Source organism: Bos indicus, chromosome 3, assembly GCF_029378745.1.
Source record: "Bos indicus isolate NIAB-ARS_2022 breed Sahiwal x Tharparkar chromosome 3, NIAB-ARS_B.indTharparkar_mat_pri_1.0, whole genome shotgun sequence".
Taxonomy (NCBI): domain Eukaryota; kingdom Metazoa; phylum Chordata; class Mammalia; order Artiodactyla; family Bovidae; genus Bos; species Bos indicus.
In genome coordinates, this window is record NC_091762.1 from 106,543,119 (window position 1) to 106,568,950 (window position 25,832).

Here is a 25,832-nt window from a genome sequence, read left to right on the forward strand (position 1 = left end):
TCGGGCGCAGCGGAACGGACAGACTAGCCGACCGTCCCTGGTTCCCGGAGGAGCTCCTGCCCGAGGCGGTGCGGCAGCAGCCGACGGTCCGGAAGCTCTAGGGACCGCGCCGCGTCCGCGGGCGACCCACGCCCCGTCCCATCGGCCCCAAGCCAGGCCCGCCGCGCGCCGTCGAGGCGGCCCCGATCCGGGCCCCGCTGGGAGCGGATGCGCGCGCGGTGAGGCCGCCGGGTCCCGCCATGGCCGCGCGCCCCGGGCCGCTCTGGCTGCTGGGCCTGGCGCTGTGCGCGCTGAGCGGCGGCGGCGTCCCCGGCCCGCGCCCCCCGCTCGGCTGCCCGCAGCGCCGCCTGGGCCCGCGCGAGCGCCGCGACCTGCAGCGCGAGATCCTGGCGGTGCTCGGGCTGCCCGGGCGGCCCCGGCCCCGCGCGCCCCCCGCCGCCGCCCTGCTGCCGGCTTCCGCGCCGCTCTTCATGCTCGACCTGTACCGCGCCGTGGCCGACGACGACGACGAGGACGGCGGGGCCCCCGAGCGGCGCCTGGGCCGCGCAGACCTGGTCATGAGCTTCGTCAACATGGGTGAGCGCGGGCCTCGGGCGGGCGGCGGCGACCCCGGGGGAAGGCGGCGGGCTGAACGGCCCTACCGGGGCTGAGCGCGAGCGGCAGGGGCGTGTGCGCCACCTCGCGCAGGGGGAGCGCCTGCTGGGGGCGGGGAATCACCTTGTCGTGGACAGGGACCTGCGGCAGGAAAACCTGCCCGGCTCAGGGCAGCGAAGTCTTAGGGATGTGGGGGTCGGTGAGCTGCTGGACCGACAGGGACGCACGAGGAATGTGAGTCCCCGAGGCGTGTGCCTTCACCCGGCCCCGAACACCCCCGACGGTAAGATCCTGTAGTGTTAGGTGGATGCGGGTAGTGCCAGGAAGACAGTCCGGTCCTGGCGAGACAGATGAGTAAAAGGCTGTGATGCTGTCCCTGTGATAAGGGCGGTATGAAGAACAGGACAAAGTTCAGCGTGGAAAACCCTGTCACGTCATCAAAGCACCAGAGTTGAGGTGAGGACCCAGATGTCCTGAGCCCACATTGAGCAGTGGGGGCAGGGGAGGGGAAGGCGTAGACTCTGAGTTCAGTGGGGCAGGGACTGTGGTCTTGTCACCCTGGGCTCGCATCTGGGACTTGGCTTGTCATGGAATGAGTGTCCAGCCCCAGTGAATGACCCGATGGGCAGTTTGGACCCCCTTTGTTCTCCCAGGCAAAGCCCAGCTTTTCTTCTCTGCCGAAATTATACTCCAAATCATGGAGCCATTTACCCTTGAAGTTCTCAAAGATCATCTTTTCCATAACTAAACTCTCTTAATCTACATTCATGAACATAGGTCTCCCATCCACTTTGCTTCCTGCCTGAGGCCAGTGAGGGGCATGGATCTAGGCTGCGGCAGACACCAGGCTAGACCTGGGGACCAAGGACCATAGCTCAGGCCCAGGTGGGGAGAGCTGTGGGACCCAGAGCAGGGAGAGGCCCCTGGCCAGGGCCACCAGCCCCCCTTCACCTTGTAACCCCCCAGCAACCCTGTTGGCAGACATGATATTCATCCCCATCTCCCGGATGAGGACAGTGAGGCTCAGAGAGGCAGTGTCTTGCTCAGGACAACGTGACCTCTGTGTGGCTGAGCCGGGACAGGCCCAGGTTGTTTGGCCTTCCATCCCGGGCTCAAGGAGGTGGCAGTTCTGTGTCAAGGGGGCAGGCTTTCATGGTGGAAAGAGCTGTCAGAGGGGTTTCGGCAGAGGGACTCAGGGGTCAGAGTGACAGCAGGTTTTATGCATCTTCAGCCATTTGCTTCCTATGGTAGGGCAAGAAGAGGGGACTGTCAGGGAAGCCTGTTCCCCTCAAACAGCTGGTGATGGGCTCAGGTGGGAGCGTGAGCAGCAGGAGGCAGCTGTTAACCTCTGCTGAGATCCCAGTGCCAGCTCGGGACTTGGGCTGGTGGGTTCTAGATGCCGCCTCCCTAGTTAGAGGTGGGGTGGGGGACTGGGGACAGAGCCATCCATATGTGGAACTGAGGCTGGAGCTCTGTGCTGGGGACAAGCTGACTCCAGGCACAGGACCAAGAAGAGCTGTGGATACAGCCCCCCTGAGAATGCCCCCATGGGAGCCTTCCATGTGTGAGTCACCACCTAGCCCAGGTCCCTCTCTCCCCAACACCCCCTGGGGCAAGGGGTACACGGCCCTGGTGGGAGCTGCTGCTGTGAGTGAGCAGCACCCTGAGCTCAGGACCTGGTTCCCCTCCTGCCTCTGCTGTGTGGTCCTGGGGAAGTCCCTGCTCTGTCTGAGCCTCAGAGCTCTCCTTGTAAAATGGGGCTCCTCACAGTCTGTCCTCAGAGTTGTTGTGAGATAGGTTGATAGAGCAGAAAGTCAGTTCCTTTTTCGGGGGAACCCAGCCCTGGTCAGTGCTGACCCCAGCCTCTTGCAGCTGCTGCTCAGCCTTGGTATGGATGTGTGGAAATGTTCTCACCTGTCTTATAGACACACGAGACCCAGAAACAGATTTTTGAAGCCATCCAAAGGTGTCTGTCTCTCTGTTTTTGAATAAAAATTAACATTTGAAGTTCCATAGTTCTTTGAATACTCATTTCATCCATGTAGCAACTTGTGAAGCTGTTTTACCAGCCATGGGCTCAGAGAGGTTAAATAAGCAACCCAGGGCTACACAGCACATCCGCGGTATCATCCAGACCATGGACTCCAAATTCCAGTTTCTTCCCACGCCACCTCCGCATGTTTCACGGAGATCTAAGGCCTGTGACGCTGTGGATTAACAAGCTGATCTTTGTTCAGGGGAAGCCTGGTGTGTGGGCAGGTCCAGCCAGCTGTCAGAGAGCTTTCTTTATTCTGATGTACTAATTGCACTAGTAAAACTTCTTCAGTTGGAGCAGTTTAACTGGTAATTATGTGGGCTGATGTGGGGATTAGGCAGCTACCAGCGTTGTTTCCTCCTTTGGAGGCCCCAGCCCCAGGCCCCTGAAGGTCGGCGGGCCCTGAACCACCCTGGAATCTAACAGCAGAGTCGCTGTGGCGTCAGCACCCACGCCGAGGCTCCCACGCCTGTGGCCTCCAGCTCCCTTCTGCTGCTGGCCTCACTGGCTCCTGAGAGGCCAGGCTTGCTGGGCCTTGACCATCAACAGCACCTGTAGGACCCAGAGGCCTGGGCCTCTCAAAGGCTTCCTTCCAGGGGTCGGGCCTCTGTCCGAGGAGATACTTCAGGGGCCTACTGGAGGTGTCACTGCTGAAGCCTGTACTGGGGGCCGGGGCTGCGGTCAGAGCCGGGCCCTGCCTGGCCTGCCTGTCAGTCTCTCCCTGTGGACTCTTGGCTCCCACTGGCCAGAATGTAGTGATGGGGCCGGGACCTCGAGGAGTGGACAGAGCTGGTCCCTGGTGTCTCCTGAGCTCTGGGGAGGAGATCCTGAGCTGGGAGGCAGCACCCAGGGTCTTGGCCCTCCTGGGCCTGCTGTGGATTCCTGCACGTCCCTCCCTTATCTGGTCCCTTCTCAGCACACTGCCCACCCCTCCGCCCAGCTCAGGTGTGACCAGCTGCACCCCGAGTGTCTCAGGCTGGCCCGGCCCCTCTGGAGAGAGGCAGGAGAGACACCTCTGGCATTTCTCCTGAATCCTTCCCCACCTCCTGTCCGCGGAGCAGGGGTGCCCATGCTCCAGACTGAGAAACTGAGGCACAAACAGCACTGCAGGCTGACGTGTCGTCAGAACTGAACGGGACCGTCTTCTCCTTTGTTCTGACCTTCCCTGAGCTGGGCTCACTCATTCCCGCGGTCCCGGGCAGCTGAGGAGAGGGGTGTGAAGGAGCTGAGCTCTTGGGTTCAGGAGAGGCAGGGCTCCATGGGAGTGAGGGGCCTGCCCGGGTCCTGTTCATCGCCTGACCTTAAAGGAGTGACCCCTCACCTCCATGAGCCCCGGGGTCACTTACTTTGCTTCCTTACTACAGAGTTCTTTCATATTTTCCTGAATTCACTCCACAAACGGTCATGGGGCGCTTGCTCTGTGCCGGGCTCCATTCTAGCTCCTGGAACGTAAGAGGGAACGAAACAAAGACCCTCCTTGTGGAGCTGACCTTCTGGTGGGAGACACATACCTGCACCTCAGCTGCAAGGTGACTCTCACCTGGTCCCCACAGTGGCGCCCTCCCTGGGCATCAGGAGGGGGTGGACAGTGTGAGGACGGGCAGGACAGGCTGGGGTTCTGACCCGGCCTCAGAACTTGCTTCTTGACTCCACCTCCTACTCTCAATGTGGTCTGGACTCTCCAGTCCACCTCTCGGAACCTCCGTCTCCTCCTCTATAAATGGAGACACTCATGGTACCCACCCTAGGATGTGATTTTTAAAATATCTTTGTTTTGGGATTTACAGAACTAATGCATGTTCACTAAAAAATTTATGCCATATAGATTCATTATAGAATTTCATTATAGAAAATTCAGACCATGTGTCTAGAAATATATCATATGGAAGCCTCTAGTAATCTTCTGTGTACCTCAGAGAGAACCAGTGTCTTAATCCTTTAGCATAACCCTCCCCACAACCAGCCCTGCTTTTTAAAAATTAATTAATTTGGCTGCATTGGGACTTAATTGCATCATGCAGTATCTTTGTCGCAGTGCACGGATTCTCTAGTTGTGGCATAAGGGCTCAGTATTTATGGCACACAGGCTTAGTTGCTCCACAGCATGTGGGATCTTTCCAGACCAGGGATCAAGCCTGTGTCTCCTGCAAGGTGTATTCTTAGCCACGACCACCAAGGAAGTCCTTAACTCTGACTTTTTTTTTTTAATCAATTTGTGTTAATCTTTTCTAAGATCTTAAGTGGGATCTAAGCGCCTGCTGGTTGGCCATTTTGTCTTTCACTTAATAAATCCTTTATCCATCTTGAAAGTCGAATATTGGAATGACCACATTATTTCTCTTTTTATCTATCTACGTTTCATTTATTTATTTTCATTTCAACTTTGTTGTTGTTCGGTTGCTAGGTCATGTCAGACTCTTGGCAATCCCATGGACTGCGGCATGCCAGGCTTCCTTGTCCTTCACCATGTCCTGGAGTTTGCTCAAAGTCATGTCCTTGGAGTCAGTGATGCCATCCAACCTCCTCATCCTCTGTCGCCCCCTTCTCCTCTTGCCCTCACTCTTTCCCAACATCAGGGCCTTTTCTAATGAGTCGGTCATCACATCTGGTGGCCAAAGTATTGGAGCTTCAGCATCAGTCCTTCCAATGAGTACTCAGGGTTTATTTCCTTTAGGATATTTCAACTTTATTGAAGCATAATTGACATATAAAATTCTAAGTTATTTAAAGTGTACATCAGGATGGTAAAACATCCCCCCATCCAGTTAACACATCTCATCACTTCACATATGTGTCCTTTTTTTGCATATGTGAGAATATTTAATTTCTACTCTTTTAGCAAATTTCAGTTATACAACACAGTATTATCAATTGTAGTCACCAAATTTTACACTAGATCCTCAGACCTTATTCAATTTATGACTAAAAGTTTGTACTGTCTTACCAACCTCTCCCTATTTCTCCCATCCCCAGCTCCTGGCACACACTTTTTCTACTCTTTTGTCTTTTTTTAAAAACCCGCATATAAGTGATACCATGTCATATATGTCTTTCTCTGGCTTATTTCACTTAGCATAATACTGTCAAGTTTCAATCCATGTTGTTGAAAATGACAGGATTTCCTTTTCTCTCATAGCTGAATAACATCATATATATATATGTATATATATACACACATAGATATTATATTTATATATATGCTGTATGTTTTTAAAAATATTCTCTTTTTATTTGGCTGCCTTGGGTCTTAGCTGCAGCCTCTGGGATCTTTTGCTGCATTGTGTGCACTTCTCCTTAGTGGCACACGGACTTAGTTGCCCCACCCACGTGGGAACTTAGTTCCCTGCGTGGGAAAGCGGATTCTTTGCCACTGAACTGACAAGTACGTCCCTGCGGTATCTTCTTTGTGCATCTGTAGATGGACCCTGAGGCTGTTTCCATGTCTTGCTATTGTGAATAGCGCTGCAATGAACATGAGAGTACAGATGGCTCTCTTTTTTCAAAAACTGAGCTGTAAGTGCCATCATCTATCAGTTTCCGGTGTACAACATAATGATTCAATATTTGTGTTGAATACATAGTTATACCTTTTTACTCCTTGATGCTTTCTTTTTATTTCCTTTGGATATATATCCAGAAGTGGGATTGCTGGATCATACGGTAGTTCTATTTTTAATTGTTTTTAGGAACCTCTATACTATTTTCCATAATGGCTTCACCAATTTACATTCCCGCAAAGAGTGCACAAGGGTTCCCTTTTCCCTACATTCACTATCTCTTATCTTTTTGACAATAGCCATTCAGAGAGGTGTGAGGTTTTATCTCATTGTGGTTTTGGTCCTGTTGGCCATTTGTGTATCTTCTTTGGGAAAAGGTCTATTCAGTTCCTCTGCTCATTTGAAAAACTGGATTGTTTGAGGTTTTTTGCAGTTGCATTGTAGGTGTTCTTTATATGTTTTGGATATTAACCCCTTATCAGGTTTGCACATATGTGGTTTGCACATATTTTCTCCCATTTAGTAGGTTGCCTTTTCATTTTGTTGATGGTTTCCAAGAGTTGGAAATGGGTCTCTTTTCTCCAAAGCCCTACCTGCCACCAGGGTGGTGCGCCCTGTGAATCCCTGACGACTGACTACTCCTGTCCAGCCCCCATCTTCTCGGTCTTTTCTCACTCTTCTGGGGTAAATGACTACTACTGCCCCTGGGTGACAGACGAGAAGTAGACTGTCAGAGTCTAAGTGACTGACCCAGGGTCCTGGGCACCCAGATTCAAAGGAGCAGCTATGAGAGCTGGGTCACAGCAGCGAGGAGGGCTGACCTTGGTAATGGAAGAGCAGAGCTCGGAAGACCAGGTTTTAATTCAAGGTCTGCTACTTGAGATCTGTGAAATTTTGAAGAGCTTACTTAAAGTCTTGGCATCTCAGTTTCATCATTTTTCTTTCTTTTTATTGCTGTGGCTGGGCCGGGTCTTTGTTGCAGCACGTGGGATGGTCGGCCTTCCTTGTAGCGTGTGGCATCTTTAGTTGCAGCATGCGAACTCTCAGCCGCGGCACGTGGGACCTAGTTCCCTGACCAGGAATTGAACTCTGGCCCTCTGCATTGGGAGCGAGGAGTCTTAGCCACTGGACCTCCAGGGAAGTCCCTCCTCATTCTAAAAATCAGGATAAATGATATCTGTATCATAGTACAATGGGTAAATAAGTAGGTTAAGACACGGAAAAACTTAGCAAGTGCTTGAAAAGTGAAGTCAGCCATGTCCATTCTTTGTGATCCCGTGGACTGTAGCCTGCCAGGCTTCTCCATCCATGGGATTTTCCAGGCAAGAACACTGGAATGGGTTGCCACCTCCTTCTCCAAGCAAGTGCTTGGCATTGCTCAACAAACGGCAGCCAGAATGGTGAGGAAGAGCCTGCTGTGTTTATCTACCTTTCCACCCCCATCATTCACTTGAGGACCTGGAGCTGAGTGGTAAGAGCACAGTGCCAGGATCAGATCCCCATTCCACTGTGTACTTTTTAGTGGATGCTATGGTGCTGCCCAGATCTTCTCTTTGGGGTTGAGTCACTCATTGCCCCAGCTGCCTAGAGAGTGGGTCTGTCCCTAGGCATCAATCCACTAGCTTCTTGCTCAAGGTTGGGTACCCTCCCTGGGGTCACCCCACATCCAGTGACAGGATTATCAGAATATAAATGCCCAGCCTCATTGCCTCAAGGAGGGACAGTTCTGGAGGGCCATCAGCCCCAGAGCTCCCCATGCAGCTGGAGTCGCTTGGCCCTTTTGTGATTGCATCACCTGTGCCCGCTCCTGCTCCCTGCATTCCCTACAAGAACCCTCTCCACTAAACCTTCCCACTCAGTCTGTGGCCCAGGAAGTCTGGCCTAGGATATATTTATATGATTTTTAATACATACACTTGTTTATGGCTGCACTGGGTCTGCGTTGCTGCGCAGGCTCCCTCTAGGTGTGGTGAGCAGAAGTTAGTCTCTAGTTGCAGTGTGCAGGCTTCTTACTGTGGTGGCTTCTTGTAGAACATGGGCTCTAGGTGCAAGGGCTCAATAGTTGTGGCATGTGGGCTTAGTTGCCCCTTGGCATGTGCGATCTTCCCAGACCAGGGTCCAAAACCGTGTCCCCTGCATGGGCAGGTGTATTCTTAACCACTGGACCACCAGGGAAGTCCCCTATTTATTTGATTTTTGTGTAAGTTATTTACTGCTCTGTGCCTCAGATCCCTCATCTGTAATACAGCCATCCTAGGATGGCTGTGAGCGTTAAATGACTTACTCTACATAAAGGGCTGAAACAGTGCCTGGTAAATGCTCAGTAAATGTTAGCTCAGTTTGTTTGTTTGGTTTTAGCCCCAGTAAATCCAGCTGGTAGTGACAAGACCTAAAGTAAAGCACAGTTATTTTCTTTGACTGCTGGCTCTGTCCCCTGAGCAGCAACCATTCCTTCAGAACAGTCTAGGGCTCCAAGTACAGGAAGAGTTCTAGGGAAGCCAAAGGCTGCAAGACCCAGGTATGGAGAAAGTTGGATCCCTCAGCCTGTGGTCATACCCTCACAAACACTCCTGGGAACCCAGTGTGTGCTCTGGCTCTCCCTGGTTATCTTGGTGCCCACTGCAAAGCAGAGTTGAGCCCAAGGTCCGCTCATTACAGTGGGAAAGATAGGCCCACAGACAACCCAATATAAGTGATCACCAAGTGGGAGAAATGGCCATTTCCCCACTCAAATGTGACCATGAAGGCTCTGTACTGCAGAAGAGAGACCAGATCTCTCTCTCATCAATGGGAGATGAACAAGGCCAGAAGACGGGGAGGAATGGCCTCTTGGCTGAGGGACAGGGAAGTCTTGGGAGGAGGTGGAGTTATGCTGAACCTTGAAAGAAGGGTAGAATTTAGTTAGAAGGGGGTGAGAGGAGAAGGTGAAGAAGCAGAGGGGAGACATGGAGGTGAAGAAGCTCTTGGTCTGTTCTTGGAACTGCGTTCCTCACATGAAAACCCACTCCTGGCTCCTCTTGCTTGAGGTCCTTCTGTGTGTTTCTTCTTGCCAGCTTGGTACTCAACACTCAGCTCTAGTCCAGTGCCACCCCACGGTGTTCCCTTGACACGTCCCCGACCTGCTGAGGCCTTAGATGAGGAGAAGGGAAGTACACTTTGCAGACAGACACACCTAGATGTCATCCCACCTTGGGAGTCCTGGGTGTGGTCTTGTGCAGATCGGCCACCTTCTCTGATCTTCAGTGTTCTAAGCTCTAAAATGCAGTGAATAGTGCTTCTTTCCAGGGTTGCTGTGGTTGCCAGCCTCCAACATGGCTCTCAAAGAACCCTGCCTCCTGGTTTTCACATCCTCATGCCCCCCCACCTCTGCCATGGGACAGAACTGGTCTGTGTGACAATAGGGATGCTGTGTCACTTTCAAGGTTAGGTTATAAAAGACTGCAGCTTCCATCTTGAGCTCTATGTGTGCCCTGCACCCCTCACCCCCAAGTGGGGGGTGATCATGAGGGAAGATCATGTCGTGAGAGGTCCACAGTGGGAGGCTGCTACCCTCAGCCCCAAGCGTGAGCTGAGGATCTGTTCGTCCCAGTCAGGTCTCCAGGGACCTCAGCCTCACCCGACAGCTTGCCTGTCACCTCATGAGAGACCCTGAGCCAGCGCCACCCAGCCAAGCACCTGGATTCCTGACCTTCAGAAATCATGTGAAATAGTAAGTGCTGGTTGTTCTCAGCTGCTACGTGCGGGGCGATTTGTTACACAGCGATAGCTAACTAACACAGTTAAGTAACGATGAGCAAAAACGCCCAGGATGCCCCCACCTCTGCCACCCTGCCAAGAAACCACGAACAATCTGAAAGCAGGGACCAAACTGGCTCTCATGCCTTCCCCCAAGCTGTCCCCCCACCCCTGTGTGGTCAGCTCTCAGGGAAAGTGGAAGCAGTGGGAGGCAGGGAGCACCGAGAGCCAGGGGAAGGAGACAGAGCAGGGCCAGCCTCCCCGTCTGTGCGGATCACACTCCCCTCCCCTGGGACCCGAGTCCCTGCAGGGCCCTGCCTGGAGGACCATGGTCTCAGCAAGTTGCTCTCAGGCAAGAAGAATCTTGTGAACAGGTGACCTCCCTTCCCATCCCAGTATCGCCACCAGAGCAAGTCCAAGTCCAGTCGTTTCACACAGGCTCCAAGTCTGCAATTCCACGTGAAAGACCCCTAACCTGACACATGATGCCCGGCGGTCCTCTGCCCCCCTGGGCCTCAGTTTCCTCATCTATGCAGGGTGGCCCCGAAGGCCTTTCCAACTCCCACCAAAGAACATGCCCCCCGCCCTCCCCGCCCGCTGGTGGCCCCCCACCCCCACACCCCAGGGGTGAGGCAGGCTCGGGGAGGGAGCACTCCCTGCGGGACAGAGGGCGTGTGTCACCATGACCACGTCCTTCTGGAAAGCCCCACAGCTCAGGTCTTTCCCGGGTTGACCTGGAGGAGCCGCATCCTCCTTGCTCACATCTCCTGGGATCTATTTTTGGCCGTGGCGGGCTTGATGTGGTGCGGCAGGCGGGTGCCGCTTTTAATTTGGGCTCTGAAGCCGGCTGAGGTCTGGATGGTAATTATGAGCATGGAGCCATTTATGGAAACAGGTCCTGAAAAAGTCAGTAATGAGAACTGACTAAAAATGCCCCAGGATGAAGCAGCGCTGAGATTCCTGGGTGGGAGGGAGCCCTTCAGGAGGCAGAACTGGGAGGTGATGGAGTCCGCGGCTCTCCCAGGACCTGGGGCCGCAGAGACTGGGTCTTGTCTTAGGTCTGAGGGGCCCCTTGGCCTCGTTACCAGTGGGACCAGCCAGACAGGCCCAGCCCGTTCGCCTCTGGGGCTCCGAGGGAGCCTGTCCTCCTTGTCGGACTGTGAACAGAGGCGAGTCCCACAGCAAATTGAGAACATGGGTCCTTCAGATGGAGGCCTGAGGTGACCTGCAAGCCACTCCCAGACCAGCAGGACACCTCAGTTCAGGGGCTCCACTGCTGGACGCTGAATCGCTGTCCTGGGGACCAGGGGCCCTTGGGAAAAGGGGCCAGACATCCCCTCTCTGGGCGCCGGAGACATGAGGGACTGGATGAGCAGAGCGCTGAAGCCTCCCATTTCCACCCAATTGTTCAGTCTCTGCCTCCAAATTGGTCACCGTCCAGAGGACAGATGAGCCAGGGATGGGGACCCTGGGACAGGGAAAGGGAGAGACTGGCAGGCTGATGTGTGGGGTCAGGGGAGGGCAAGGGGGCTGTTACAGCTGGATTGAGAAGAAAGTAGCCTTCATACTTGGTGGGATGGGGCAACCCCTGGGAGAAGGCTTCAAGGAGGGTCTCCGGGGTAGGGTGTTTACACCAGAGGGTCCAGGAGACCATGAGGATGGGCCAGGCCAGCTCAGGAGGCCTGGAAGCAGAGCCAAGCTTAAGACCCTCCTGTGGGCCCTGAGGGGCTAGGGAAGGGCTTCAGAAAGGACTGTCAGACAGGGCAGAAGATTCCAGGCTCTTAGCAGCCACAGCAAACTGGGGGAAGTTGGTGTGTTTTGAAGTCTTACTTTTTTGGTCAGAAAAAAGGTTCAGATTGTCCGGGTGACTGTAAATTTTGTTGAGGGCACAAAAATAGCCAAAGCCTATGTAGGTTTCTGGGCGGTGGACGTAGGGTGTGGCATCTGGAGCTCTAGCCTGTGAGTGGTGGGTGCAGGGCCTCAGAAGTAGAAAGGCAGAATGAGGATCACGGACATGGTGTCGGTGGCCGCCTCCTGCCCACAGAGGGCCCTTCCCTCAGCAGGAGAACCTGCAGCTGGTTTATCAGAGGCTGGAGGAGAAGGTTGAGGCTCCAATTAGCACTTACTGGTGAGTCATGTCTGCTCATTGTTCGGAGGGCCACATTAAGGTGATCCAGAAGGTAAATTCATTTGCTGCTGCTTCCCCAGACAGAAGGAATTGGCAACCCTCTCCAGTATTCTTGTCTGGAGAATTCCATGGACAGAGGAGCCTGGCGGGCTACAGTCCATGGGGTTCCACAGAGCCGGACATGACTGAGTAACTGAGCACACCCCCTAGACAGAAAAGCTGGATCAGTGATTAAACATTTTGGGCAGCTTTTATAATTTTTGGAAAACAAATATGTGCCTGTGGAGCCAGACGTAGCTTTGTCTTCTCTCTGTGCCCAATGAAGAGCTTTGTGGCTGTCCTTTCATATTTTTGCCAGTGTGTCTTTGGAACTCATGTGTCAAAGAATAAATTCAGGATATTGCAAAAGCATGTTGCCAAAGTCCTCTCCATGGTTCCTATCAGCACCATATATGGGAATATGCACAGCAGCACTTACTTATTTCCTTCTCGCAGGTCATGCTAAGCACCCACGGACAAGCCCCCCAACCCCTTCCAATTCCTTGAGCCCAGGTCACTCTGTAGTTCACTTACAATAGAAATGACAGCCTCTAGTTTACTTGTCTTGTTTGTTTCCATTCTGTCTCCCCCATTAGACTGGAAACACTATGCATGCACCATCTTTAAAAAAAAAAAATTAAATTTATTTATTTGACTTCACTTAGCTTCACTTAGCTTCACTTCACTGGGTCTTAGCTACAGCATGGTGGTGGTTTATTCACTAAGTCATATCTGACCCTTGTGACCCCATGGACTGTAGCCTGCCAGGCTCCCCGTCCATGGCATTTCCCAGGCAAGAATACTGGAGTGTGGGTTGCCATTTCCTTCTCCAGGGGATCTTCCCAACCCAGGGATCGAACCCGTGTCTCCGACATTATAGGCGGGTTCTTTACTGCCGAGCCACAGGGGAAGCCCCAGGATCTTTAGTAATCACATGTGGGATCTAGGTCCCTGACCAGGAATGGCCCCTGGGCCCCCTGCATTGAGAGCATGGAGTCTTAGCCACTGGACCACCAGCAAAGTCCTTTGAGTGGACTGTCTGGTTCTGTCTTGTTCACTGCTGTGTTCCCAGTGCTCAGAACAGTATGCTTTCACGTACAGTAAGAACTTGATACATTTGTTTATAAATTGCACTTGATAAATGAATGGATTAATAAATGAATGATGAGTACATTCGTTTAGATAACAATCACTCAAAATCTCCCCTTCCCCTCCACCCCTTGACCTTGGAACTGCTAACACAGCCTCTCACATCTTCGCTCAAAGTTAGGAGAATGCAAGTCAAACTCATCCCAAACTCCTACTGAACAGCCATTCCTCCCAGTCCATTGCCTGACTGTTTACAAAGTTCTTTCATGACCTCGTGAGGAAAGCTGGGCTGTCTCCTCATTCTCAGTTCACACAAGAGGAGACCAGGTCCAGAAGGGGAATGTCCATTCCTGGTTAGTTCAGGGACAGGCCTGCAAGGAAGCCCTGACCCCTGGCCAGAGCTCTCTGGGCTGCCTTAGGCTGCCTCCCTGGCCGAAGCACGCTTGGTCTGCACAGTTAACAAGGGGGACAGAGGTGCCAAAAAATATTTTCTTAGAACACCAACTTTTGGAAAAATCTCTCTCCTAACTCAAGGCCACAGGCACTGAAAATCCAAAGTGGCCTCTCCCTCCCTCCCCACTAACCCTAACCCTAACCAATTTCTAATGAAAATCATTTTCCTAAAAATGTCCCACCGCCAGCGCTTGCCTGGAACAGCTGGGGCAGGCAGTTTCCTGTTCGGGAACTATGGGGTGGGGGTTGGGTGGGCATCGCTTTCACAAACCCACAGCACGGAAGCTGGGAGCTGAGGTCAGTCCAGGGGAGCACATGTGGGCCCCCAGGTCAGCAAGGGAGGGAGGCCACAGAGCTTGGTGCCCATGGAGCTGGCAGGTCAGTGGTTGTTCCCTCAGTCCTGGATCCAACGTGAGTCAGTGTCAGGCCTGCAGACAGGTTCCCAGGGACCCACCTGTCAGCCCCCTCTGTGCCTTGGGGGCAGATACACCTAAGGATGCTTTGAGAGGGGTCTGGCACAGGGCATGGCTGGGCGACCCCTTTTCATTCTTGGGGTCACTCCCTGGAACAGCCAACAGCCTGGTCCTATTTCACCCTGCAGATCAGGGCTGCTTCCATAGCCACGTAACAAAGGTGGTCTCTGCAGTTACCTAATCCAGGGAAATTGTCCCCAAAGCTGTGTATGTGTGTGTCTGTAGGGAGGAGGGGACTCGTGTGGTGATATTCATGGCGAGCATCACTCGGTGAAGGTCCAGAACCCTGCCCACCACGCCCTGCCTGTGTAGGAGGACCTGGATCTGCCCGTGTCATGCTGCCCACGAAACAGCCTGGCTCTGGGTGGGCATTTGCTGCGGGTCCAGCCCCCGTCAGACGATGGGGGTTCTGTTCCCTTCTCCCTGGTCTGGGGATGAAAAGCCCATCTCCTTGCCAAACATGTGTGTCCACTGGCCCCGCCCAGCACAGCTGTTTGCCCATCCCTGGACCAGGTCCTCACCGCGAGGACAGGAAGTGCTCCCACATCCGCCTCCAGCACCAGCCTGGTGACTTGTGGTCGCTGAGTCCAGTAGCCAGAGAGAGAATTTTTAAAAAGACTCACAAACATGTAATTAAAATCTCAGTGTTGGTTTTAGGGGAAGGCTTGGGGCGGCTCCCACCTCTGCTTTGTGGAAACACAGATTTTTAGTGTTTGAAAGTGACAGGAGGCTAAGTGAGACGCCCTAAATATACTGTCCTGGGCATTTCCGGCAGCTGGGGAAATGTGGGGTTTACTCCACTCCTGCGGTCTCTCGCCCAGACAGTGAGAGCAGCCCCGCCACCAGCCCGCCTCGGGTCCCTGCAGTCTGGGCTTTACCCTCGCCTCCACACACAGCTTCCACTCCACCCTCAGACCACGACCCCCTGCTGCCCAGAACCCTGGCCCTCCACTGGTCAGAGCACAGCCCACACTCTGAGGCCAGGATTCCAGCCCTTGCAGCTGGACCACAGCCAGACTCACACCACGAGCCCCAGCTCCTCACACCTGTGCATAGAGGTCCCCTCTGCCTAGAAAACCTGTCCTCCCAAGACTCCTTCCCGTCCTTCAAGGCCAGTCCAGGTGTCACCTCCTCCAGGAAGCCCCCTCAGATCATGCCATGGGACCCTTCAACTTCCCCCGCACTTGACACAGCATCTTTGGGAGCTGTCATCTTACCTCGCCTCTTTCTGGTCCTTTCCACATCTCCCTCAGGTCCCCCTCCTCCTTCCCTTTGTTCCTCTCCCCCTTTGCTGGGTGTTATGACTGTTTCTCCTTGCTGGTGCCATTGTCCCTCAGCTCTAGACCCTTACTAACACTGGTCCCTGCCTCTGTAGTGTCTTCTCCCTTGACATCATGGCACATCCACGCTCAACCCCAAGGCCCACAAAGTCAGCTACACGCCCAATCTCCCCTCACCTGCCATCCAGACACCAGCAGGCTCTGGGAGCCCTTGTCCCACTTGAGTACACTCAGTTATGTCTCTTTTCTGCCTTGGGTCTGAGTCTGTCTCCCCAGAGAAGGGACCTGTCCTGTACCCCATCTGTGGGTCCAGTAGGATGCTGAGTGGGGCAGGCTGGGTTTGGGGCCCGGGGGCCAGACGTGGACGCTGCCCTGCGGCACTGCCACGTGCCGGGTGCTGAGCCAGGCATCTCACCACACAGCTCTCGGAGCCCTCTGAGCACCCAGGAGACAGAGCTGAGACAAGCCTGTTCTCGAGGAGGGAGTCAGTCCCGCCCAGACTGCCCAGGCCCCTGGCTCCCTCCCTGGAGCCCGAGCCCGAACCTCGAGTGACCGCCAGCCCCACTCTGTCTTGCAGTGGAGCGCGATCCCGCCCTGGGCCACCAGGAGCCCCACTGGAAGGAGTTCCACTTTGACCTGACCCAGATCCCGGCCGGGGAGGCCGTCACAGCCGCGGAGTTCCGGATTTACAAGCTGCCCAGCACCCACCCGCTCAACCAGACGCTCCACATCAGCATGTTCGAGGTGGTCCCGGAGCAGTCCAACAGGTCCCTGTCCCACACCCCCACACACATCTGCTCAAATCTCTGTCGGAGTGTCTGGTCCAGCCAGCCCTGGGGTGCATTTCCCAGAAGACAGAAGGGGAGCTTCCTGGGCAGCCCACCCTCAGAGAAGAAAGTTTGGCCCAAGGCCTCGTCTCACCACCGGGACAGGCCAGCATCAGTCCTGGGTTCAAGTCCCCACCTTGCTGTCTTGGCTGTGGGACCATGGATGGGTCACTGAGCTCCTGAGCCTCAGTTTCCCCATCTGTACACAGGCTCTGTAACATCTTTGTAGAGTAGACAGTGAGATAAGGTCTGGAAGGCACCCAGGCCAGAGCCAGGCGGGTAGATGCCCCACTAACGGTCCCCTGGTGGGCACTGGAAACACAAAGGCAGCTGTGCCGGCCCTCGGTTAATTGTTCTTTCGTGTCCACAGGGAGTCTGACTTGTTCTTTTTGGATCTTCAGACGCTCCGATCTGGGGACGAGGGCTGGCTGGTGTTGGACGTGACAGCAGCCAGTGACCGCTGGCTCTTGAGCCGTAACAAGGACCTGGGACTCCGCCTCTATGTGGAAACAGATGATGGTAAGACAGGGCTCAGCATCGAACCTTCCCCTGGGGGCTCCTCCAAGGAAGCTGCTGGCAGCAGACACAGCTGGAGCCCCCTCATTTGGCCCCGGAGGGCTGGCCTTTCTCAGTGGAGGGGACTCAGCAGGTAGAGGACGAGGGTTCCTCAGTGCGGGACAACAGTAGGGCAGGTTGCTTGCCTTTCCAGGCCTCAGTTTACTCACCTGTAAAATGAGGATTCATGCCTTCATTCATTCATTCAGCAGGTGTTTGGGGGAGAGCCTCTTTTATCCCGGCAGTGGGACTAGAAACCCTGCAGGTGGGCCCACGTTGGTGTGTCTGAGGTGCGGCAAGGGGCCGCCGTGGCTGGAGCACAGAGGGCCAGGGAGCGACTGTGAGGAGGTTGATAGAAGTGGTCAAAATATAAAGTATGAAATCAGTATTATTTTATTTAAGAGCAATGGAGGCTGGCAGGATCTGATTCAGCTTTTTATAAAACAATCCTCCGAGACACTCCCCTGCATGGGGGTGTAGCCTCTCCCCCTCCTTCAGTGTGGGCTACACTTAGTGACCTGCTTCCAAGGTGTGCACAGGCTGAGGCAGTAAATTTAATTTATAGGGGAACCTCAGCAGCACCCCCTCAGCCAGGCGCTCGGGCTCCCATGAACACCTCATGTAGCTCCCAGACGAGATGAGAACCCTTTACCTCCGTGGTCTTTTTCCCTGAAACCCAGAACCCCAGGCTGACCATGAGAAAAACAGACACCTTGAAACTGAAGAACATGCCACAGAATACAAATACAAAGACAAAAACTGTCAAGGTCATCAAAACCCACAGGAAATCTGAGAAATTCACAGCCCATAGGCGCATAAGAAGTTGTGATGACTAAGTGCTATGTAGGACCCCGGGTGGGATCCTGGAAAAAGACACTAGAGAAACTAGTGAACTCGGGTCAGTCATGGTGTTTAGTAAATAATAAGACACCAATGCTGGTTCATTAGTTGTAACAAACATTGTTCAGTCACTAAGTCCTGTCTGACTCTTTGCAACCCCATGGACTGAAGCCCACCAATCTCCTCTGTCCTCCACTATCTCCAGAGTTTGCTCAAATTCTTGTCCATTGAGTGGGTAACAAATGTACTATAGTTGTTTAAATGTTAACACTTCCCAGGGGAAACCTGGTCTGGGTGTATAACTATCTCGGTGTATTTTCTATGAATCTCAACTATGGTTAAATGAAAAGTTCATCTGTCTTACTCATAAAATAAAGACCCCCTGACTTCAGTCAGGAGAGTAGACTCTGGGGGACGGAAGTGAAGTCAGAGAGGCCCCAGAGCCTCACAGGGTCGAGGTGGGAGCTGGGGTGGGGGAGCTTGTCCAGCGGCAGGGAACGGAGGCGGGTGCTTGGAGGAGGCGCTGGTGACAGGGCTGAGCCAGTGGCTCTTTTTAACAGGTTTGGTGTTGTTCTTGCCCGAGGTGGGGACAAACAGAGGAGCAGGTTTGATGCAGGAAAGCAAGAGGTCTTCGGCGGGGCTGTCGTTGAGGCCCGGCTTGACGTCCGTGGAAATGTCGTTTCTGGACGGGGAGTGCTGGGGACACAGGTGTTGGAGCCCGTGCCCCAGAGGTGGAATTTTGGGGGGTGGGCTGCGACGGGAGTAGCGCGCTTGGGAGGAAGGGTGGCGATGGAGAGAGCAGGAGGCCGGCGCCCAGGCTTCCCGGGAGGGACGTCGCCTCGGGGTCTCCGAGTCAGGCCCGGGATCCCTCTGGTCCTCCAGATGATCCAGGCGGTCCCGCCTCCCGCCTTCGCGGCCCGGGAAGCTCTGCCCCTCCGGCCCTCGGAGCGCGGAGACGGAGCGGAGCGGCGGGAACCAGCCGGGCGGGCGCATCACGGCTGGGCGCCCCCTGCTCTGTGACGCGCGGGCGGGGACGCGCGGTTGCCTCCTGTCCCCGCCTGTCCCCGCTGGGCCCGGAGCCCGAGCCGGAGCGGAGCGGACGATGGCGGCCCTGCGGCTCCTGGCGTCGGTGCTCGGGCGCCGGGTCCCCGCCGGCCGCTCGGGGCGCGCGCTGGCGAAGGGTGGCGCGTGCGGCTTCGCCTGCAGCGCCCGCGCGCGCGTCAGGTTCTACACGGACCCGGTGAAGGCCGTGGGAGACATCACTGATGGCTCGAGGATCATGATCGGGGGCTTCGGGCTCTGCGGCATCCCGGAGAACCTGATAGGGGCGCTGCTGAAGACCCGCGTGAAGGACTTGACTGTGATCAGCAGCAACGTGGGGGTGGAGAGCTTCGGTCTCGGCCTTTTACTGGGGACCAAGCAGATCACCCGCATCATCTGCTCCTACCTGGGGGAGAACTCGCTCTGTGAGCACCAGTACCTGGCGGGTGAGCTGGAGCTAGAGATCACGCCCCAGGGCACCCTGGCCGAGCGCATCCGCGCAGGGGGCGCCGGTGTGCCCGCCTTCTACACCCCCACGGCCTACGGGACCTTGGTCCAGGAGGGAGGCGCACCCATCAGGTACTTACCAGACGGCCACATCGCCATCCTCAGCCAGCCCAGGGAGGTGAGGGAGTTCCGTGGGCAGCACTACCTGCTGGAACACGCCATCACCGCTGACTTTGCTTTGGTGAAAGGGTGGAAGGCCGACTGGGCAGGAAATGTCATCTTCAGGGCCAGCGCCAGGAACTTCAACGTGCCCATGTGCAAAGCCGCCAGAACCTCCGTGGTGGAGGTTGAAGAAATTGTGGACGTGGGGTCCTTTGCCCCAGAAGACATCCATGTTCCTAACATTTATGTAGATCGCATAATACAGGGGGAAAAGTATGAGAAAAGAATTGAGCGTTTAACCGTCCGGAAAGAGGATGATGAAATTTGCACGTCTTCAGATAACATAAGGACACGGATCATCAAGCGGGCAGCTCTTGAATTTGAGGACGGCATGTACGCCAATCTGGGCATCGGCATCCCTCTCCTGGCCCCCAACTACATCAGCCCCAACATCACCGTGCACCTTCACAGTGAGAACGGGATCTTGGGCTTGGGTCCCTTTCCATTAAAAGAGGAGGTGGACGCAGACCTCATCAACGCGGGCAAGCAGACAGTCACCCTTCTTCCCGGGGGCTCTTTTTTCTCTAGCGATGAATCATTTGCCATGATTCGAGGGGGACACATCAACCTGACCTTGCTGGGAGCCATGCAGGTTTCCAAATACGGTGACCTGGCTAACTGGATGATACCCGGCAAGAAGGTGACAGGCATGGGGGGTGCGATGGATCTGGTGTCCAGTTCCAAGACACGAGTGGTAGTCACCATGGAGCACTGCAACAAGGCCAACGAACCCAAGATCGTGGAGAAGTGCACCATGCCACTGACTGGGAAGCGGTGCGTGGACCGAATCATCACCGAGAAGGCCGTGTTTGACGTGCACAAGAAGACAGGGCTGACCCTGATGGAGCTCTGGGACGGCCTAACAGTGGAGGACATCAAAAAGAGCACGGGGAGCCCCTTTGCCGTCTCCCCGAGCCTCAGACCCATGCAGCAGGTCAAAATGTAGCCCGAGAGTGAACCTCGGTCCCCAAGCGTGCGCTTCTGCCGTCACCTCCCAGGGCTGCATTCCAAGGAAGCCACAGTCACATTTGTGCATTTCACCAGCATCTGGCCAGCTTTGTCCTGCCATCCCAGGCTGGCTGCCCCTGGATAGCCTAGGTTCTCTCAGGAGAGACGTGTCTTTAATTAAAAACCAGAGGAAAGCAAAGACGTTGACCTTGTATGTCCTGTGAATTCTGAGAAAGCTCTGCTCCCATCGCCCTCCTCACTGTCTGTGATATTTACATTAAATTCTATGTGGTTTGAGATGATCCCACAGAAGGGGTTTCACTGAAGTGCCTGTTGGCATGAATGAATCATGAACCATAGGGAAAGTGATGGGGGAGGAACAAATCCACCCAGAGTCTGCGTCTGGAGTTTCCTAGAACCATGAAAACATACACACGTAAATGTGAATTTGTGATCAGGAGAAATGCTGTCTTAAAGAATGACTTTCTTTTCCTTTGGCCCCTTTGACTTTCCTTTTGGACCTTTCGTTTTGTCCCTAAGATTTGTTTTCATTGTAGCCTCACCTTCTCTTCCCACTATTTTTCTCCTTCTTGTAGCTAAGCATTTGTCTCTCGAAGGGAAGCAAGAACGTCTAGGCAGCCAGTAAACTGGTCATAGGGGCAACTGAAGGGGGAGAGACTGTGAGTGCCGATATTCTGCAGGGAGGGCTCCTCTGAATAAACAGTCCAGCCGTGTGCTTCCAAAGGCTTTGGCTTAGGATGGGAGGGATCTAGAAACCTGACAGATGGACTTCAGTGGGTTTTCTCATCTCAGATCGTCCAAATCAGACACTGGACCCTTCCGCTCTGTCACAGAGCCTAAACTGGCCTTTTGTTCATACTCCCTTGAAACTCAAGAGAGGCAGAGAGGTACTTCATCCCGAATCCACAGTCTCACAAGCTAAACAGAAAAAAATGTGTGTGTGTGTGTGTGTGTGTGTGTGTGTGTAGGGTTCAAACTCAGGCCTGCCATGGAACTCAGGCTTTCTCAGTGTGGCCCTAGGGCTGCACAGGAGCTCGTGGGTAAGAACACGAAGCTCCAGCTGGTCAAGGAAGGCCTTTCGGAGAGGCTTCCCTGGATCCTCACCCTGGTGGGAGGCCCAGATCCTGCAGTGGAGACGTTGCACTTGAAGGGACAGCCACGGGGTGTCAGGGGACAGTCAGCAGGTGGGCAGGGGATGGGCGTCACTGGGTGGACGGTGCATCTCCTTCCGGGGCTTCTGGAGACGAGGACCTGACTGCCCTGGCTGTCGGGAGAAGTCTTCCAGCAGCAGCCAGGACAGGCAGAGGTTTCCAGAAGCAGAGCAGTGAGAGGGCTGTTCAGCAGTAGGAAGAAGGAAAAGCGCTGAGTTCCTAGTTCTGGTGAAGGAACAACCCGTTGGGACAAAGGCGCCAGGTCACAGCTGGCTTCCCTCCCAGGGCCCCCAGGTGCCCGGACTGCCCTTCAACATGGCACAAGGGTGCCATCCATGGCAGCAGGCTGAGGAGGGCAGGGGCTTCAGGGAGGCTCAGGTGGCACCCAGGGCAGAAAGAGGCCTTGGGGAGGGATGGGAGCGACCTTGGCCTGGCCCAGGGGCAGGGGGATGAGTGCCCGGGGATGGGACGGGCAGGGGAGCTACCATGACACCCAGGCCCTGATGGGGGGGACTCAAACATGGGGGAGGCTGGACATGTCAGGGTTCTGCCTGGCCCAGAAGAGCAGCATCTTCATCCAGGTCTGCAGTGGGGGAGGGAAGGCCACAGTGTGGCCCCCATCTCTAGGCATAGCCACACACCCTCGTCCCCTGCATAGGGACGGCGTGCCTGCCGGCACTCTCACAGCTCAGGTCTAGAGCGGGGACTCTGGGCCCCAGAGGCTCCTGGAGTTCCTGCTCTGCTTTCTCGAAAGGGTCCTGCCAGAGCCAGGCAGCCTGGGCGCCACCACCTGGACAGTCCAGGCCTGCCCTGTGACCCCCCCTCTCTGTGCCCAGGAGACCCCAATACCAGACAGTTGCACAGAGAGAAGCCTACAGTGGGCCCAGCCTTGGGTCATCCAAGGTCTCCCTGGCCCATCTATGGACAGGGCTCTCCAGGAACTCACAGGACAGGGGGCTGCACACACAGGCCCGGAGGGTGACTGGGCCGAGGTTGCCTCAGGTGTCCACTGGGGTGCTCCACTCCAGTGCCACGTAGCCGAGAGCTGTCCACCTGCCCACATCGCTCCATAGGCACCTCCTGGTGCCCTGAGGGCCTTTCCCTCTGGGGAGGGGCTGCTGTGTGTCTTGTGACTTCGCTTCTTCACAGGCCGGCTCTTCCTGTCACTCTCTCTTGTCGTGACCCAAACTCCCCGAATGGCTTCTCCCTGGGCCCCTTCAGTGTCAGCTCCTTTCTCAGCAGAGTCATCTCTGCTGAGCCCTCTGATGGGCCCACTGCGTGTTGTGGCAGGTGATGTCATAGGTCAAAGGTTAGTCTCTGGTCAGTTGGTTGTTGTCAACTCTGGCCCCTGGACTTGGGCGTGAAGCACAGCCGTGTAAGGGCTGACCTTTGAGGCGAACTGTGTGTGGGGCAGGCAATGTCCTTGCCACGTCGTGTGCAGTGGAGATCATGAGACCGACCCGCTAATGTGTACATTTGCTTCATATCAACATGCCTGTGTGTGTTTGTGTGTACACACACATTTATGTGCACGTGTGTACATGCCTGTGCATCAGTGTTGCAACACTGGGGTGAAATGTACGTGGAAATGGGATGCTCCACCTTGTGTTTTAAGAAATGTGACAGTGAGCTTGTAGTCACATCCCTGTGGTTTAGTCTGAGAAAATCCCATCAGGAAAGGAAATGACATTTTCCCTTTATGGAAAAGGAAAAGACAGTCTCATCTTTATGACGAGAGCCAGGAAATAAGCTAAATGTCTTAAGATGAACTAACATCTAAATATTCAGATCTACTCAAAGGAATTTTATCTATTTGAAATGTTCGTAGTTGAGACTTAAGAACCGGGAAAATGTTTAGGTGGAAAAATTTGGGGAAAAATATGGACTTCTTTGTTATGCGGAAAATTTTTTTTTTAATTATTTTATTTTGGTCGTGTGGATCTCTGTGGCTGTGCGTGGGCTTCCTCCGGTTGCGGCTAGCGCAGCTGCTCTTTGTTGTGGTGCCTGAGTGTCTCGCTGCGGTGGCTTCTCTTGTCTCAGAGCACAGGCTCTAGGCACACGGGCTTCAGCAGTTGCAGCTCTATGCTCACAATTTAACATGAAAAACGAAAGCCGAGAAAGAATGAAAATGGTGTATTGTAGTGCGGAAGGGGTTTTATATTTTTCCTAAGTTTCTTTACAGTTGTTTTTATATCACTTTGACAATTAAAAAACAAGAGGTCACTGGGAATACAAACAGGTACAGGAAGATAGTTTTATTGGTGGAGCTGACTTTTCCAGGGATAATCAGTGTGTTTTTCCTGCATCCTCAGGCTTTAAGCGGATGTGGGTAAAACTCCACTTTTACAAGCATCACTGCTTTGAGGCTAAAGCCCCAGTTGTGTCTCTGCCCTCAGGCTTTTCTCTTTCTTCCTTTTTAAACCACAAACCTGGTGGCTAAGAACATAAGTGGACAAGAACTTGGGCTCTGGGATTAGATGCTTGTGTTTGAACCCGACTCTGGGACTTGGGGTAAATGTCTCTGCCTGCTGAGCCTGGGGTCTCCTTTGGGGGCTTCAGGGGACATGAACACCCTGTTCTTGGGTGGTGTCAGCAGAGCAAGCACTGAGTCCGGGTCACGTCCCAGCCAGGAGCTGTAAATCCTACACTGACCCCCAGAAAGGATGGGGTGGGAGCTCGAGCCCCATGATGGAGGTGTGACCCTGCCTCTGACATCCCTGGCAGTGGGGCTCTGGGCCGTCACTGAGCAGCTCTGTTTCTGGGTGAAACAGAACTTCACGGTCCAGGGTCACCGTGAAGACCGGCTGAGATCGTCACGTGAACGGACTGAAAGTTGTCCACCTGCGTGCCCTCAAACATCACTAATCCTCACCCTGTGCTGGCAAGGCTCCTCCCTCACCCCATAGAACTGCCTGCCCAGGCAGGAGGCAGGCTGAGGTGGGGAGGTTGAGGGGCTGGGGCTGGACTGGGGACTCGGGTCTTCAGAGGAGGAAACCCAGGCCCAGTGGGTCCCCCAAGGCCTCAACCTCCAGCTCCTGGCCCGCCCAGAGAGGTCCCCGCTGTGTCCCCGCGCAGTGCCCACCCTCGAGTGACCCCTCTCTGCTCTCTCCATCTCAGGGCGCAGTGTGGATCCTGGCCTGGCCGGTCTGCTGGGGCGACAGGCTCCGCGCTCCAAACAGCCTTTCGTGGTCACCTTTTTCAGGGCGAGCCCCGGCCCGGGCCCCGCCCGAGCCCCTCGGGCAGTGAGGCCCCTGAAGAGGAGGCCGCCGAAAAGGACCAACGAGCTGCCGCCCCCGAACAAACTGCCGGGGATCTTCGGTGAGCCTGGGGATGGAGGCAGGGACGGAGCCCCTCTGGCCTCAGCGCTGTCAGGCCGACGGTCACCCCGCCGCCTTTCCTGACACCCTCTGCCCTGCCCCCTGCGGAGCGACCCCCCCCACAGTCTCCGGGGCTCTGAGCATCCACCCTTGCTGCCCCTGCCACCCCAAAGTCCCTTCTCTGCCCTTGGGAATCAGCAGGCCTCGCCCTGGTCTCTGTCAGAACCAGGGGCCCCTGTAGGGTCCAGGTGTTTGTGTGAAGGTCACCCCACCAGGCTGAGCCCTGCAGGATCAAGGCCACCAGGGGCCTTTTCCTTCACGGGAGCCAGCCTTTGCTTGACCTTAATGGGAGCACATGTCCTGCGGAATGGGCATGGCAGGAGAGGTGGGGGAGGTCGGGGTGACTCCGGGGGGGGAGGAGGTGGGACCGCTGGATGGCCCAGGGCCCCCGGGGCTTTTACTGGATTATCAGGACCCCACAGGCTGAAAGTCAGGGGAGGCTGGGCTGAGTGTGAGGTGACTGCCACCAGAGGGAGCCATCGAAAGTTCTTGAACTGGGTCATGGCACCAGCAGAGCTGCAGACATGGGCTTTATGAGACCAAGTGGGTTAGTTTCCCAGCATTTATTATTCAACAAACGTGCGCCTCATGGCGTCCCCCACCCTGGGAACAGCAGCCCAGCAAAGCCCTTGCGTGTCCCCGCAGACGACATCCACGGCTCCCACGGCCGGCAGGTGTGCCGTCGGCACGAGCTGTACGTGAGCTTCCAGGACCTGGGCTGGCTGGTGAGTTCCGACTCTCCTTTCCAAAATGACTGTCCCCACCTGTGTCCCAGGGGAGGTAGACCCACAGAGAACTTTGTCTTTATTTTCCTCTGTTTTCCAAGTTCTCTAAAGGGAGAAGGGAAAAGGGCTGTTTTGTAAAACCATGACTATGGAGACTGAGTCCTCAGCCATAAAATGTCCGAGCTGCAGCAGGGAAGCTGAGGCCAGGGTGGGCAGTGCCTCTGGCGGGGCTGTGACTGGGAGCAGCGGGGGAGGACGCAGCTGCGCGCTGACGGCGTGTGGAGGGGACGGAGCTCGTGTCCAGCTCTGTTCACCGAGGGACTTCAGTGGATGTCTGACCTGGAGGGGGTGGCAC

General features: G+C 55.0%; 2 protein-coding genes across 2 annotated transcripts in view; both read left to right on the top strand.

The window, feature by feature from the left end:
* The first annotated feature begins 239 nt into the window (after positions 1 to 239).
* BMP8B (bone morphogenetic protein 8b) overlaps positions 240 to 25,832 on the top strand; it is a 31,801-nt gene continuing 6,208 nt past the window's right edge. Inside the window, exons 1-5 of the mRNA XM_070786777.1 lie at positions 240 to 576; positions 15,901 to 16,090; positions 16,521 to 16,669; positions 24,493 to 24,693; positions 25,398 to 25,477. Coding sequence (XP_070642878.1) covers positions 240 to 576; positions 15,901 to 16,090; positions 16,521 to 16,669; positions 24,493 to 24,693; positions 25,398 to 25,477 — 957 coding nt within the window. The remainder of the gene's footprint in view (positions 577 to 15,900; positions 16,091 to 16,520; positions 16,670 to 24,492; positions 24,694 to 25,397; positions 25,478 to 25,832) is intronic.
* OXCT2 (3-oxoacid CoA-transferase 2) lies at positions 18,645 to 20,655 on the top strand. The gene has a single exon (XM_070786776.1). It carries the CDS (start codon positions 18,648 to 18,650, stop codon positions 20,199 to 20,201), a length of 1,554 nt encoding a protein of 517 aa, XP_070642877.1. The 5' UTR covers positions 18,645 to 18,647; the 3' UTR covers positions 20,202 to 20,655.

Coding starts and splice junctions, on each gene's coding strand:
- OXCT2 (XM_070786776.1), top strand. CDS start 18,648: ATGGCGGCCCTGCGGCTCCTGGCGTCGGTGCTCGGGCGCCGGGTCCCC.